Consider the following 17873-nt stretch of genomic DNA (forward strand, 5'->3'; position numbering starts at 1 on the left):
AATTGGAAAAATAATGGAAAGAGCTGTAAACCTAGAACTCCATTACTGCTTCCCATGGAACTTCCTTATCTTAACGTTGAGTACCTGACAAAGCAAGTGCTCTCCCAAGATTCCATCCTATAATTTTTAATCATATACAATTAGTATTTTCATAGTTTCATAGTCAACATTTTCATTTTCTTTTTTATCTCAGGAAGAAGAAATTTGTTGATGTTTATTAGCATTTGTTAAGATTATGCCAATGAGAATCAAATATTCTTTTTTAAAAAATATTTATTTATGCACCCAAGATTATATTACATCATCCAAGATTACATTATATGTCAGATTTTAAAATAGAAATAACTGCTACAAGAGAAACCATTGAATGTGTTATCTATTAGGGACCTCTTCAGTGGCCATGTGGGACCTGCTCAGTTGCTCTCCTCTTGTTTTTTGCAAAGTTTTAAATTGACTTTTTGGATTTGGAAATGGCCCTCTAAAATCACTTCGACAACCCTCTAATTTTTCAGATGGCATGGGAGCCCCAGAGAGATAAGATGTTAACTAGGACACAGAACTAGTTAGCAATAGATCTAACACTAAAAACTTTATTTCCTGTCTCATGCTATTTTATAAAGCCTTCCATTGCCTTGAAATGGTGTATAAATTAAGTAAAATTTGAGTAATTATACTTAGCCAATTAACATATTCATTTGTCTCTTATTTGAGACTGTGGACTGTGATAAAGATAGAGTACCTTAAAACCAATTGCAGAACCTTAACTTTTTAAAAAGGCTTTTATAGTATAAATGGAGGAAGCTGTCTTATAATGACTCTCAAAGACTAAAACTCAGGCCAAGATCTATTTTTCTTCCAAAAACAAAATTCCAGACTTCAGTATATTAAAATTTCATGGCTTAAAATAAAGACAGAGAGAGATTGTAATTATTTCTTAACTCTAAGTTTGTTTACATTTTAAAGATAACAGTCATCTAACAAAGTTAAAGCTAACAAAGTACTGAGATAATTATTCTTCAGCTCCATTTAAGTAAATAACTATGGTGTGAGCTGCAGTAGCACCTCAAAAACTGTTAAAAAAAGAATTATATTACCTTGTATAGTCATCTGTCAATTCATCCTAATGATTGGAAACTTGTCTGAATGGATCTTATTTCAAATGGGTGAATTTTCAAAGCTAGCCAGACAAGAGAAAGTATAATTTTATAAGCACTCCAGAGACTGCATGTAAAATTCATTTGCCATTCCAACTATGAGAACAGAACAATCTGTTTGCTGATGTATGATGTACTTAAATTTAAATAAACTAGTATGAGTAAGTTTGAAAGTGGCATAGAATGCACTTAGGTTTATTATATATAAATTTTAGGAATTGATTGAAGAGTAACTTTTCAGGGTTTTTTTTTTTTATGATAACAATCGTCTACTAACATCTTATATGACAATATATTTTCTCTGTCTTTAGCCCAATCTGTAATTTGCAACTGAACATGCCACCTCTATGTAGAATTAATGTTTAGTAATCTTTGACTCCTCATCTAGTCATAAGACTTTTCAGCAATTCCAACTTTGAGGTTTTTTTAAATGTACAAATTCAGATCTTTATATATTTAAAATTTCCACTATCGATTACAGTTTTCCTAGCTGGTCTCCTTTCTTTCAGTTATAGAGATAATAGATCAAATAAGGAAATCTTTCTGAATGTCCATCTAAAAACAGCAGACATTATAGTTTTATTATTTGTTATATCCATTTATTATTCACTAGATTTTGCCGCAACTGTCCTATTATAAACAGAAAAAATGTACTTTAAGGGTCTCCCTGTTGGCGCAAAGTGTTAAGTTGCAACCAATGAAGCAATCCACAGCCACTGCAGCGCCCAAGTTCAATCCCCGGCCAGGGAGCTATCCACATGGTGCAGCAGACCTCTCCTGACTCACCCACTGCATATACCTGGCTATACCCTCAGCAGTATATTTCAGTCAATCTGCCTGTTCTGCTCCCCACTCTGTCTCTGGTGAATCCTCTCACCCCCCACACCTCTGGCCTGTATCCCAGTTCTTGTATGCATAAATAAATCTTTTTAAAAAAAGAAAAATGTACTTTAAAATACTTTTCAGTCATAATTTTCTTTTAGTGTTATTGTGGTGGGAGCTAATGCTCATTAAAGTCTGAATAGCATTTTAGTTTTCATAAATATAAACTTATAGATATAGATTTTTATGGCTCATATCTTTATATTGTATTACTTTTTATTGAAGTAATGTTGGCTTACAAACACTATATAATCTAAGGGTATAGGTTTACAAATTTTCAGATACGTTATCATACCACATTCACCATCAAAGTGCCCATATATCTCCACCAAAGTCCACTGGGTCCCTTTCTGCCTTGCACCCACCCCACTGCACCCCCCTCCCCCCGCCCACAATTCTTTTCCTGAAATTATTCCCAATGATGGTCATGCCAAAATGATTTCTGGGGGCCTCCCTTGTGGTGCAAGGGGTTAAGCACCAAACTATGAAGCAATCCGTAGCTTCTGTAGCACAAGTTCGATCCTTGGTTGGCCAGGGAGCAACCCACATAGCGAAGCAGACCTCTCCTGTCTCGCCTGCTGCTCCCCTCAGCAGTATGTTTCAGTCAGTCCGCCTGCTCTGTTCTGCTCTGTCTGTTCTGTCTCTGGTGAATCCTCTCACCCCCCACACCTCTGGCCCATACCCAGCTCTTATATGCATAAATAAATAAATCTTTTTAAAAAAATGATTTCTGATGCTATGTGAATCAATTTGTTAATTGAATGTTTAAAATAAAGGTTTCACATACATATGTAGTGTATCTGAACCTTAAGCCATAAACGTAGGTATACTAAAAGTGTTTGTTCTTTATAATGGAACTTAACATCTGTTCCCATTACCAAATTCAGTCAAGCTTGAATTTTTATCTCTTACAGGAAATGCCCATTTTCTGTAATAGTCTATTTCTTCTTCAAAAGCTTAAGTCACATTTCCAGAAGATGAAATTGTTTATTTAGTTATTGTTGTCAAATTGACTCTTTGGCATAACAGGTTCCCATTTTGATGGAATGATCTTGTTTCTGAGAACTTTTGATGACTTCTGAGAAATATGTCTGGTAATGACAACATGCTGCTTTTTTTTTTATTTGTGAACTAGGTCACTCTTTTCCACATTTCTCTTTTTAAAATGATTTTCAGATATCATCAGAATCATGGCATGATTTGTGAGAACAAAGTTCCTAACTATCCTGGCAGACCTGTTACTGCTGAATCAATTATGGCTTAAAACATCTCACACATGGAAAAACAAACAGTTCTGTGGCAAAAAAAAAACCACAACAACTTTGATTCACAAATATATTCTTTTCTGTGCTATCCTTTTTCTGTGCTTCCAGTTGAGCACATTGTAGGCTATTGTTTCTTGTCCATTACTATACTGTGCCTCACTAGCAGAAATTTTGACTTTGCACTCCCAGCATATAAAAAGAGCCTATAATACTCAATAAATACTCAGTATTAAACATAATACTCTAATGTTCACTGAATTAAGTACTCAGCCATTTTAATTAGGGAGACAAAAATCCCGCCTGAAAGTAGAACCAATTATTAAATAATTTATTCATTTTCCTCCCAGAAAAATTAATGCCTAGAAAAGAAAAATGGCAATAATACGAAACGTGAGTGCCACCACTTGCTGTAGCACCCAGATGGCAGGGCTTTTTGTCTATGCCTTCAGTTTCACTAAGTTTATCACAGTCAACTGATAACTGTGCTTCCCATTTTTAGGGTCCTCAGGGGAAAAAAGGAGCTCCTGGTCCACCTGGGAAACCTGGGATTCCTGTAAGTAAAAGACCTTTTTCATCTTTCTTGCTTTTTTACATAAATTTGGCAACTGTATTTAGCAGCAGAAAAGTTTGCAGCCAATTATGACAAGTTTTGAGTAAGTCAGATTGTCTTCCCAAAAAAAAGTAAATAATACCAAAGGAAATAATACCATTGACTCAGAAATCAAGCTTGTTGCTTAAACATAAGTCTCTGCAATAGAAGGATGCACTTTCCTGTGCTGTGAGCCCTCACCTGGACTCAGGCTACTCTGATTGTTAGCCACTGAGAAGCAGGGAACTTGGAATCTTGTAATGAATGATGGCAAAGTCAGAGATCACCAAGCATGAATGTAAAGGCATGAACTGGATTATTTATTTCTTTATGATTGACATTTTGTATTTGAAATGTTCAATTACAGAACACCTGCAGAATAAGTATAGTTTGCATGGTTATAATATTTGGAGTCTACACAACAGAGTTAATGTAGTTATTTTAACCAAATAACTACTGAAAGTAAATCCTGACTTGTGTGAAAAGTGTCTAACTGTATTATTTTACTTTTTTTTTTGCCTTTAATCTTCACGCCCCACTTTTTGACTTTTTAACAGAAGGAAAGTACAGGAACATATCACAAAAGACTACAAAAAGCCACTAATTGAATTTAGAATAAATTTATAGACAGATGACAGGATTATAGAACATAAATATTCATTCTCCCATTTTTAATATGCTAAAATAATGAAATGTTGATAGCAGTTACCATCTATCACTTTGGAGTTAAAATTCAGAAGGACTTGACTTATTTTCTTGACAAATGGAACAGGAAACATTAGGAAAAAAGTATAATATTTTCATCATAGAACAAAGATTAGTTTACCTTAACTATCAGTTTCCTTCTCTGGCCAGGCAACTATGTGTTGACTGGTTTATTAGCAAAGATTTCCTGTTAGTCTCCCCTAGCCAAGAATTCAGTGCCAGCTTTGTGTAGCCTATATTAGTTCCAAATTTGTTTCTTGAGAAAATAATACAATTAGAAGCTTTGCAGATGGTAAACAACAGGTACCCTAAGCTGACAAGTGCATGTAGCTATATTTTGCCCACAACTAGATAAAGCATAGGCTGACACAATAAGAAATGCCAGAGAAAGTTTGCACAGTAAATTGCTGATTAGTTTAGCATTTTGTTTTGGAAACTTTTAAAGACAATTAACTGATCTGTTGAATACAAATTGTGAACCATTAAGGAATCCAGGAAACAGAAAAATTTATCCTGGAACAGGGTAAAATATAAACATCCACCCCCTACTACCTCATAATTATAAAGGTATTTGTCATTTAAACATCTGTACAACACATGTCTATAATACTAGTGATTTTTACTTATTAAGGGACTTCTAGGCCTACCTGGGCCAAAAGGCCTGCAAGGATACCATGGAGCAGATGGTGTTTCAGGAAACCCTGGAAAAGTTGGAATACCAGGAAAACAGGGACTTCCTGTGAGTAGATTGTCTCTTTGCTCTTTATTTCTTATGCATAAATGTCTTCTTGCCAGACCTTAAATATTTCAGCTATCTTTCTTAACCTTGGCATTGGCACAGATTAGTCCAATCATATAACTAATCATTTTTTGAATTATGTTTATGATTTTCAGGAAATGTTAATGGTACATTCACTTAGGTGTGTTATATCTAAATAACTAATATTGTAATAATGTATGCCATTTCACTCATATAAAAACTTATAAATAAGAATATTAAGAAACAAAATTTTAGGGCCACAGAATCTGGCTGTGTTTTGAGTTCACCAAATGTTTTAAGCTACCTTTGGAACCCTTAAACCCTGGCAGTAACTCATGGTTTATTTTGCCAAAAATCATTTCCCTTTATTTTTACATTCCCTGTGTTTTACAAAAATTGAATAGTTTGTGTTCATCTGGTGAAGGTGCATTCATAGATATTACCTTATTTTTATGCAATTTTTTACCTAGTTTATTTGGTTGAAAATTTTGAAATCATTTTTGTCTTCAATTTACCATTTCCCTTTTCCTTTGCAATGTCATCGTAATCCATATATTTTTTGTTAGCCAGGGTTGTGGTTTTACATGAAATATTGGAATAATTAATATTTTGAAGAACCCAGTAAAATTTAGCCTTTATATATGTGTGCTTTTAAAATTTAGCCTTTTAAAATTTAGCCTTTATATATATATATATATATATATATATATATATATATATATATATATATATGTCTGCTTTTTGACTATGTTTACCCACTGATCTGTTTTCCTTTTCTTAAATAATAAATCAATCCTAGTTCCCTATTTAAATGTAGCATGGTGCTGTGTAAACCCAATCTAAAATTAATATTTTTCTTTCACCCTGATGAGATATAGTGATAATTTTTGTAAAAAAAAAAATAAAAATTGTCACTAGCCAATTTTAGTATTTCAGAAATAATTATGTAGCCAGATTCTGTCTGAAAAGATTAATACTTATAAAAAGGCTTCACATGATTTCTGTTTATTTTGGAGGCAATATATGAGAACATTAGGGCATCAGGTTAAAGCCTAGAAAACTTGACAGGCAGGCTGATTATTTTAAATAAAATAGGTATCTTAAAGACTTCTGTCATTTAACATCAGTCTGATTAAAAGACTTATTTGAAATCTGAGTTTAGCAGAATCTCATGGACCATCTCATTTTCATGCACTCTCCAGGCTAAAAATATAATGTTTTTAAACTGAGATAGTATATATTTTTTTAAAATATAGCAGTAAAACACTTTGGATTGGTCAAAGAGTCTCTATTTTTGTGAATTAAGTCTCACTAGACAGTGATATAGTAAATCTTAACCTATTGCTTTTAATAAGATTTTGAGGGCTGAAAAAAAACCCACATTTCAAAATATATGCTATTTTTTGTTGTTGAACACAAATTCAGTCATGGAGGTGGTATGAATATGGACATGCCCAATGGTTTCTAAAACTAAAAAGTGTATTGTAAATACTAACAACAGCAGATTTAACTAGGAAGAAAAAATCATTTGTTTTCTGGCTAAGATACTATTAATCCAGATATGAATAATAAAAATCAGGCTCCTACATATATATACATATACATATACATATGTATATGTATATATATGTGTGTGTGTATATGTGTTTAATAAGAATTTCATATATTTTGTGTGTGGTATATTCACCCATCAGACTCTAGTGACAGGTCAGAGTCATCCATTACTTCTTATGTAGGCTTACTGAAATGATATTGTGACAAAGTTTCTGACAATGAGACACCTGAAAGTCCCCTTAGAAAGGACTGAATTCCATAGAAAACATTGATTTGGACTAAGGAGAAAAAGGACTCCTTCAAGTTGCCATGGAGATTTCCTGATTTTTCCACTTATGTTCTGAGTTGAGCATGACAGATGTTTGTCCCTTCTGTGTATTCCATCTAGGCCATTGATAGTTACCGTGTTCATCATTGTGAATAGACAACAAGCCCCACATAAGCTTCTAACACTGTGCATTCCTACTGCACTTAATCTAATGCTGTGATGATGCTAATTTGAACAATCATGTTTTCATTGCATACCACAGATTATTTAGTGTCCATTTACCTTCAACAAGAAAACTACCTGAGCATTACTTGATTATGAGGAAACCAATCTTAGAATCCCATTTGGGGGGTTAGTTTCCTAGCATCACTTTCACTATCAATTCCGATATCAGAGTATAGCTAAAAACAGGTGGCACACTCAGATGGGGCAATCAAGAAGGGCTTAATAATGGAACAATTTACAGTAGATAGCAGCAGGGCTAAGGGAAATCCAGAAGAGGTGATAAAGCACCCAAAGGCTAGCAACAATCCCTGAACCTGAAGGGGCAAAGGGAAGGACCAATTACCAATTATACCTTAGTTATTTCTATAGAAGGGAGCCTTTTAATAGGAGTTAAGACATTCAAAGAAGGATTTGATAAATTCCCTGCAACAAAGCAAAGAGAAAGTCAGGGGAGTAAATATTTCAATTTCTTTCTCCTTCTGTCCTCCAATCTCCTGCCAGAATGTCCCATTAGCCAAACTCAACCAGTAAGTGTTAATAGGAACCATCTGCCCAGACAAGGAGAACTATTTTATCACTCATATTGTTTACAATAGCCATTCTGTGAAGATGTATGCCAACTATGATGTATTATTTTAAAAATTTCTCCTATAATACACTCCTTTACTACCTATCCCAAGAGCAGGCTCCCTCCCTCCTATCCATGCTAGAGGGTAAGTCTGATTCTGAGTCCTGAATCAGGGTGAAGAAGCAGAGACTAGATCTCAAAAGGCAGACGGAAAACATCTAATCATTTCTATATAAGTTCTCATCTTTATTTTTATATAATTAGCATGGAGAGATTAAGTCACTCTATAGTCATGTAGCTCTGAAGACAGTATAACTCCATATTCTTTGCTTTTATCAGTATGAAAAATTGTTCCTCAGTAAAGTCCTGTGTGTACTTTTTATTTTTCTATAGCTTGCCTGCATATTTCTACAACTTACTGACATTACCTACCTAAAAACTTGACTATCAGGTTATTAGGTAGATAGTGTCATCTTCATATAATGGCTGATTTGTCTGTCTTTCCTTACATTTCTTTTTCTTTCCATCTAAGTTGACCATGACCTGTAATACTTCTGTAAGCAGTAGTAGCAATAGTGAACATCCTTCCACTGCTACAGATCTTGGAGAGAAAACAGGCATGCAGAATTTCTCCATTAAGAATATTTGCCATCTAAGTTCTGAATTTTCCTTGTCCTATTCTATCTCTTTGATTTTCAGTTTCTTTTTTTTTTCCCCTTCCCTTATTCCCGGTGGATAGATTGAATTTTCTTTTGTTGGACTAAAAGTTGCCCTATTTATTTATTTATTTGTTTTTTGTGGGTTTTTGTTTGTTTGTTGGTGGCACAACCCATTGATCAATCCCAGTGGAAGTAAGAAGACAAGAGAATCCAGTTGATGCCTGGATTTCATAAGTTCGTAAAGGCCAGATTTCCAAATAATGACATAGATAAGGGGCAGTAAATGGATTGGGAGTGCAAAAGAATCACAAATTTTAAGTGAATGGTGGAAAGAAGGTGTGGAAGAGTCTCTTAGAAGTCAGATTAAGGAAGAAGAGGAGACTGCAGAGGAGAGTCAGATGAAGTACTCAAAATAAAGCATAAAACAGGAGAATGTAATGTCATTGAAAGTTAAAGAATATTTCAAGGAGAAAGTTATAGATTGTACCTAATAATTCTGATTGTATTGGGCATTTATTAATTTTGTTTCTGTTTATGTCTTCTCAGCATCTCACCCCATTTTTATTTTTAGCTATTCATATGTTTATTTTCTTTTTGAGTCTTGGTGGGAGGTCATCATTCACTACAAAAGTCAGAAATTACCCTCTTCTTACCTTCCAGGCCCTCCTTGAAACAAGGATACAGGCCCATGACCTCAGCCTTACTATTCAGTTCTATTTACCTGGTCTTTATTTGGGGAGTTAGTGATACACAAAAGCAGAGATGAGGGAGATTCTGTTATGTTAGCAGTGGCAGAAACATGCAGCTGTCAGGGGTAATTGCAAGCATGCTCAGAGCTAAGGTAGTACACACTGTGGAGTTCATATTATGAATGCTTCACCCCCCTTTATTTCTCCCATTTTCCAAAACTGATGTCCCAGGTTCATTTGTGATTATAAGCTATTCAAGGTCTTTTCAATAAATTTTCTGCTTTTATTATTTAAGCTTGCTTTCTGCTTTCTGGTATTTAAAAATAAGGGTCCTGACTAATACAGATCTAATATGATGAAATTATAAATATTGTATTTTAGTGTATGACGGCATTGGTTATTCTGACAAATAATTGATTTTTTTTAGTGGGAGCAGAAATAGGATTAAAGTGCTGGTAGAGAGTAGATGGTGAGAAAATAAAGATATTCAGACAATTCAATGGAGAATTTTGACTCTAAAGGAGAAAGTAGTGTAATAACTAAAGAAGAAACTGGGGTTAAAACAGTAAGCTACTTTTCAATGAAAGAAACAACCATTTGTAAATGCTAGAAGGACCTAGTAGAGATCAAGAGGCTGGGATGAAAACCAAGGAAAGGAGAATCTGAGTATGAATTGGACAACAAAACATGTCTGTTTTTGCTCTATTCCTGAATTATTCTACTTCTGATTGAGGGGTCATTTTTATAAAACAGATATGAGCCACTTGTGCCTATATATATGATTAGTACAAAAACGTCATTGATTTTTGTGAAGAAAGAAATTGAAATGAATTATAACATTGACTACTGTTGCAATACATCTTCTGGGGCTCTGTAGCTGAATAGTATCTGGTATTGCCATTAGGATGCAATTAGATATCAGATCATAAATAATCATCTCCTGTGTTTTTAGCATTTTCAAAAAATAGGAAAAATTGTACTTGCATACTTAGGATATTAGCTTGTCTTAAGTATTGAAGTATTTTGTATCCATCATAATAAAAACAAAATAACTTTCCTTTTAGGACTTCTCTTTTTTTAACCCCAGGGTTTTATGAATATGGAAGCATTTCTACAAATATTTCTTCTACTCCCTGTAGAATACTGGATATGAAATTAGGATGATAATGATTTATAAGGCTCTAGTCTGTTAATGAAATTAGGTAGCAATAACTAAATTGGCCATTAAAGAAAGTGATTTCTGAGATAATTACTTTTGAAACCTACTGTGGTGATAGAGAAACTACTTAAGAGAAAGTAATACACTCTCTAAATACTAGCACATTCCCTGGAATATTTTCAGCAAAGGAGAAGGACATCTTTCCGTTGGTCTTTTTTCCTGATTTTTTTAAATCATGGCACCATGGTGTTTCTTGGCTTACCTTTAAAGACTGCTGGATTTTTCCACCGAGAAAAATATTTATTCTGGGATTTGTAGCATTATGCAACTGCCTGATTTTCCTAAACAATGTTTGTTCGTTTGTTCGTTCTTTCTTCTTCTTTTTCTTCTTCTTCTTCTCCTTTTTTTTTTTTTAATGTGGCCAAGGAATTAAAGAATTTCTGGCATACTCACTCTGCAGTTTCGATGTTTTTTCAAGGTCATGTGACTACAATTGAAGTATTGGAGAGGCTCATAGTTGCCTTTGTGAATTTCCCTCTGTACAAATGAGTGTTTTGAAACTAGTCAACTTAGCACATCTGTAGTAAATGAGTCTACCATGCTGTTTTCATTGAGTTGGACTTCTGTACAAACCATGCTGTTTTCATTGAGTTGGACTTCTGTACAAGCATAGTACCTCCATCATTTGTGAAAAAGGAAAATAACTTTTCCCTGCAAAGATCATAAATCCATTTGTCATTAAAATGAAGACTTACCAGTCTTTTTATTTTTACTTCTGCAGCTAACAAAATTGATTGTTGGAAAGGAGGGAAAGAAACAAAACTAACAACCTGACTTAGAACAAATCAGTCTTGGCTTTGCCGTTTATCAGATGCACATAGACTGGAGTATTGTCTAAAATGAAATGCTTGTCCTAAAGGAACATTGAAAGTCTTAAGTTTTCCATGTATGGATTGTGTCCAGCCTAAGAAGGAAAAACACACTCCATCAGCCGACTCGTAATATTGTACAAGCATAGAGTAGCAGGACCACCATGGAAGTCTCTGTTAGGATCAGCAGCAGCCCTGCCACCCTGTCTGTTCTCTAGTCTATAAGCTAGTCACATTTAAGAAACCTCTGTTTCTAAGAAGATACATTTCTTTCTTCATAGTATTTCAGAGAAAAAAAATAATACCTGCATTGTCCAGATATACATTCAGCAAATCATGTCAACTCTTGATTATTAAGTGGATGATTATCCAGTTGTGACTTATCCTGATTGCTTTCTCACTCTTGCTGCTTTTTTTGGCCCATATTATGCTCATTAGGAACTCTTCCAGAGCAGACAAAACTCAGTCTATTTGACTGCTTATTAGCAACAAAATGAAAGATTTGCTAGAGGATGTAACTTTCCTACTTGAATCTTCAATGACTCTAGATCCAATAAAGTACATACTGTTTGTGGAATGTTGTTCTTTCATGATCTGACTTCTGTTTACGTTTCCAATCTTAAAAACCCACCTTTCTTTTCCCATGTAATGTTCATCTCAATCATAATAAGAGCTAGCAATTATTAAATGCTTACTATATGCAAGGCACTGTTTAAGGTGCTGAATATATATGAAGTTATTTGATTTTCACAAAACCCTATGAAGTAGGTATAGCTATTACCTCTTTTTTTTTTTTTTTGAAAAAGGAAGCCAAAACTCAGACTAAGTAACTTGCCTGTAGTCACATAACAAATAATAGAGCCAGAATTCAAAATCAAGGCAATCTAGATTCAGAGCATATGTTCCTAACAGCTAGGCTACACTCCTTTTAGAATGCTTCATTAGGTACCCCTCAAACTTTCTGTTTCCTTCAACCTCATGCTTTGGAACATGTAATTTATTTCCTATGCTTGGAAATCTCTTCTGTCTTTTCCTCGAGCTTTAGGATAGACAGCTTCTCAATCTCTCAGGACTTACTTGAACAGTTAGTGCCTTTGGGTACTCTTTCCTGGACTCTCCATTCAGTGTTCAACATGCCTGCTCTCAACTTGTGTGCACTGTACATAGTTCCCATAGAGCATAGTAATCTGATGGTTGCTAATTACTTACCTTCATGCCTTTCTCCCTCAAGAAATGGTAAATTCCTGTAGAATTGGAATTGTATTTTAATCAGAGTTATTTATCTTTGCATCCCTAGTACCCAGTACAGTGTAAGAAGCTCAGTAAATACTTGATGAATGAATGTTCTTTGCATAATTACTATGATTTTGCAGACCTAAAATGAAAGTGTGTTAGCTACTTAATGTTTGAAGCATCATCTCTAAAAGGAATATATTACCTAATTCAGGTGATTTTTACCAGACTCAAATGAAATATGTGAAATACTTAATACACTGCATGAACTTATTGAGTTGTTATCATCTTTCCATAATAATAAATATTCATCGTTAAGCTAACATTCATTCAGTAAATGTTTGTTGAGTACTTAATATGAGCCAGAAGTTAGGGAACATAGAAATGAATAAGTTTGGTGAAGAACTGCCCTTAGGGAACATATATGGAAAGGCAAGAAATTGCTAACATTTCACCATTTAGGATCTAGAAAAATCACAATTTAATATGGATCAACCTAGTAATTGGGTAATTGTCTATAAGCAAACAAATCAGGTAATTCCAAAGTATACTATGTGCTATCTATGTTTTACATAAATAATGTAGCATTCATAACATTTTATATAGTTTTGTGATACCTCATATGGGGAATAGATTGTAGATGGAGCAGACTATGTAGGCGTCATAGAGAAGGTTATACTTGAGCTGAGGATTGAAAGTAAGACTGAACCAGGTATAGAAAAATTGAACAAAGAACATGTCACATGACAAACTCAAAATGAAAAATCCTGAAGTCAGGAAAGAATTTGGCAAATTCACAGGATTATTGGGGAATCAAGTAAGATAGTGTGGGTACAGATTTGTTAGTTTTGAAATAGTGGTATGAGCCTAGACATGTCTGAAATATAAGGTAAAGATGAAATATCCTCTTCCAGTCCATGTCAGTCCTGCAAGTAGGGGTTGAGACATGGGTCAAGGAGATTTCATAGGATCTGATTTTCATACAATATTGTAGTGATATATGTGCTCTCCATTTTGCAGGGTGATGAACTACCATTTGTTCTAATAGAAATATGTAAATAATTTCTGTAAGGTAATTCAGTGTCAAAATGCCTGTTTCTTTAAGGTGGAATAAAAGTTGGTTTTGTAGGTTCATGGGAACAGATGTAAATCCTATAAACATGTCTTCACTACCTTAAGACTTGTCTTAACCTTGCTGTGAGTTTCATGAGCTTTAATATGTTCAGAAATTCAAAACTAAAGTTCCCATCTAACTTTAGTGTACAGCTCATTCATAAATTTTATTTCTAGCACTTGGCCACATTATTTGTGACTGGCACTGTAGGAAAAAGTTATGAATGCTACATTATTTATGTATAACATAGCCTTGCATATAATCACCTAATAATTATGATCCCACATATTTTTAAACAGCCAATTCTTTCCTGAGAGGGATATATTTAGTAAGCCAAATAAAATGAGAAATGCCTACTTAAAGGGAGTACTTTTAGTTGCTTGGAGTAAAGGAAGCAAAGTATTATTTTTATAACTCATTGGTTAGCTGGCTTACCAAAAAATACAGTCCTTATGTTGCCTAATAACACCAAGAAAAAAAATTAGAGCATCATACTTTCTTTCTCTAGAAAGTAAATTAATTTTAATTATTTTTTCCTCACTCAGAAAATATATAAACATAATACTATGAGCACAGAATGAGTTTGGCAGTGGAAAAATGACTTTTCCTAGTAATTTTTAAGGTACTGCTTTAAAGAAAAATGTCAATTAATTTGAAGTTCACTGTTAAAATTTATTATTCTATTAAGAAGTAAAAATATAATTTCAACATAATTTTAAAGGTAAGCCTCTTTTTAAAATGTGAGTTTCTACTGTTACTTATATTTTGTTTCAATCCTAATGAGACTAAAACAGTTAAACAAAGGGCCCTGGTGAATATAGAGAGTAGCACCCTCTTTGCTGTTTCACTATTATATACAAACCAGTCATTATTGTTCCAAAATTTGTTAGTGTCTGTCCTCTGAATATAAGCAGATAGCCACATTTTCCTTGTCGAAACTTCCCACTCATTTTCCAGATGAAGTGAGATGTATACTTAAACTGCTCCTTCCTTTCCTCACAGGGAAATCAAAATTTCCTGAACTGATATCAGATTAAAGAAAATGATACATTCATATTACCATCACAGTTTCTGATACATAGAAGAAACTCAGTAAAAAAAGTAACTCTTGTGGTTATAGTTGCCCTTACTGATCAAAGCACTCGTTTCCTCACAATTCCAAAGTTTAGGCAGCCATCAGTTTCAGTTGTGTCAAAATTTGACACTTTCCCTGCAGAGTTCAAAACCAATTCCAGCAGGGAAGCTGGCTCCTATGTGAGGCTAATGGAAGTCTCTGGCTGTGAGACATCATGTACTCAATTTCTTAAAGACTTAGATAAACCGTTCCTTGGTTTCAGCATCTCTTTAAAAATTAATGTTAATTGTGATTTTATTTACTTTTAATTATTTTCTGGGAATGACTTATTCTTTGCTGATTGGTTTTAGACAAATCCTTTAGAAGACACTGGAAAGAATGCTAAGGGATTAGCATCTGTTTCTCTTGAAAGCAGAATTACTCATCTGTCTGTGTATTCATAATAAGAAATGTTTGTTCTCTACTTGTAGGAAACATCGTTTGGAATTTTGTACAGAACACTCTGCTACTATCCTCAAGTTTCTCTCTAAGAAACCAACATTAGCAGTAAATGACTTGAAACATATTGGTTGTACTATGTTAGTGTTTGACAGCAACTGCAAGCAAAATGAAGTGTATGCACTTCATCCTAGTACTTGCCCAGTGCCTTCCATATTATTCACAATTGAAAATGCTATCGACTTAAAGAGTATTCAGCAATATGTGATTTCCATCCATTATTACCCAAATATACATTTTTTTTCCTGACGGAAAATAACGGTCTTTAAAACTACCTAAAGTTGGGCCTCCCTGGTGGTGCAGAGGGTTGAGTGCAGTGCTATGAAGCTGTCTGCAGCCTCTGAAGCACCAGTTCGATTCCCAGCCCGCCAGGGAGAATCCCACATGGCAAGGCAGACCTCCCCTGTCTCACCTGCTGCACCCCTCAGCAGTGTATTTCAGTCAATCTGCCTGTTCTGTTCTCCATTCTGTCTCTGGTGGATCCTCTCACCCCACCCCCCTTACCTCTGGCATGTACCACAGTTCTTGTATAAAAATAGTGAGGATGGCACATATTAAAAAAATGAGCAACAACAAATATTGGTGAGGCTGTAGAGAAAAAGGAACTTCCCTGCACTGCTGATGGGAGTGCAAACTGGTCCAACCACTATGGAAAGCTGTGTGGAAATTCCTCAACCTGCTAAAGATAGAGCTTCCATATGATCCAGCAATTCCACTCCTAGGTATTTACCCAAAGGACACAGAATCATTAATTCAAAAGGGCACCTGCACCCCTATGTTTATAGCCGCACTATTTACAATAGCTAAGCTATGGCAACAATCTAGGTGCCCAAAAATAGATAACTAATAGATAACTGGATCAAGAAGATGTGGTGCATATACACAATGGAATATTACTCAGCAATCAAAAAAGATAAACTCATGCCATTTGTAGCAAGATGGATGGAGCTGAAAGGGATCATGCTCAGCAAAATAAGCCAGAAAGAAAAAGAAAACTACTGGATGGTCTCACTCATAGCAGGAATTTAGAAAACCTAAATAAGGGACCAGGAAAAAGAAAGACAAATTATAATAAAGTAAAAATCAAAATCAACAAGCAACTATAAACCAGAGACACTCTAGAGGGGGGAGTGGAGGAGGGATTAGGGTCAAAATAAGGGGGGTGGGAATTGTATGGGAACTATTACCAAGGTGAAAATGCATACATTGTGCAAAAAAGAAAAATTATGTAAAAAATATATAAAATAAAAAAATAATAAATGGTATTACCATTCACAAAAAAGAAAATTTATTTTAAAAAAAAACTATCTAAAGTTAAAAGTGGGGTGAAGCCATATTATTTTAGAATTGTGGGATGTTAAGGTATCCTAAAATTATAGAAGGCCATTTGTCATGTGAGTTATATCTGCTCCCTATGGTATTTATTATCTCTATAATACATCCAGAGACAGGATACTATGGGCCTTGCAGGTAAATAGCTGTATTTACCTATCTGTATCTCTGTCTCTCTATATATAGATTGCATATATTCTCATATTGATCTACATTCTGTAACTTAATTTGTCACCTAGTTTAACTCTGGAGCTATTTTGTTGGTCTGTCTCTTGTTATATTTCTCTCTTTCCCATCCTTCCTCCCTCTTTTCATGCATCAGTCTCTCCCTTTCCGTCCCTTCTCCTTCCTCTCCTGCCTTCCCTCCCTCTATAAGAATTTGCCTTCACGGTGGTTCCTTACATATATTAAGAACCACTAATATGGAGGAATGATGAGAGATAAGATGGCTGATATAAATTGGGACAAAATAAGGTTTAAGGATCAAACTAAGGAACGTGTATATTCTTTAGGCATCTCCCTATGAACACCTGATATAATGCATTGCACTTAGTGATACAGCAAATATTTTAGTCATTAAGTTTCATAAGAAGAAAATATATATTTAAAATATAATTTTAAGATATATTGAGTTTATTTTATGTATTTTTACATAATTCTTCATTTTTGCACAATGTATACATTTTCATCTTGGTTATAGTCCCCATACAATTCCCACCCCCCCTTATTTTGACCCTACTTCCTCCTTCCCTCCCTCCTCTAACGTGTCTCTGATTTACAGTTGCTTGTTGATTTTGATTTTTACTTTATTATAATTTGTCTTTGGCTTTTTCCTGGTCCCTTATTTAGGTTTTCTAAATTCCTGCTATGAGTGAGACCATCCAGTATTTTTCTTTTTCTTTCTGGCTTATTTTGCTGAGCATGATCCCTTTCAGCTCCATCCATCTTGCTACAAATGGCATGAGTTTATCTTTTTTGATTGCTGAGTAATATTCCATTGTGTATATGCACCACATCTTCTTGATCCAGTCATCTATTTTTGGGCATCTAGATTGTTTCCATAGCTTAGCTATTGTAAATAGTGCAGCTATAAACACAGGGGTGCAGGTGCCCTTTTGAATTAATGTTTCTGTGTCCTTTGTGTAAATAACAGACACATGGACCAATGGAACCAAATAGAAAATCCAGAAATAAACCCACAGATTTACAGTCAACTAATCTTTGACAAAGGAGCAAAGAATATGCAATGGAGCAAAGAAAGTTTGTTCAATAAAT

General features: G+C 34.4%; 1 protein-coding gene across 1 annotated transcript in view; it reads left to right on the forward strand.

The window, feature by feature from the left end:
* The window catches only part of COL24A1 (collagen type XXIV alpha 1 chain), a gene marked incomplete at both ends in the record, with an annotated part of 264900 nt that overhangs the window by 210254 nt on the left and 36773 nt on the right, over window positions 1-17873 (forward strand). The window contains 2 exons of the mRNA XM_084243185.1: window positions 3801-3854; window positions 5227-5334. Coding sequence (XP_084099311.1) covers window positions 3801-3854; window positions 5227-5334 — 162 coding nt within the window. The remainder of the gene's footprint in view (window positions 1-3800; window positions 3855-5226; window positions 5335-17873) is intronic.

Source organism: Talpa europaea (assembly GCF_964194135.1).
Source record: "Talpa europaea genome assembly, chromosome: 9".
In the NCBI taxonomy this organism is placed as follows: Eukaryota; Metazoa; Chordata; class Mammalia; order Eulipotyphla; family Talpidae; genus Talpa; species Talpa europaea.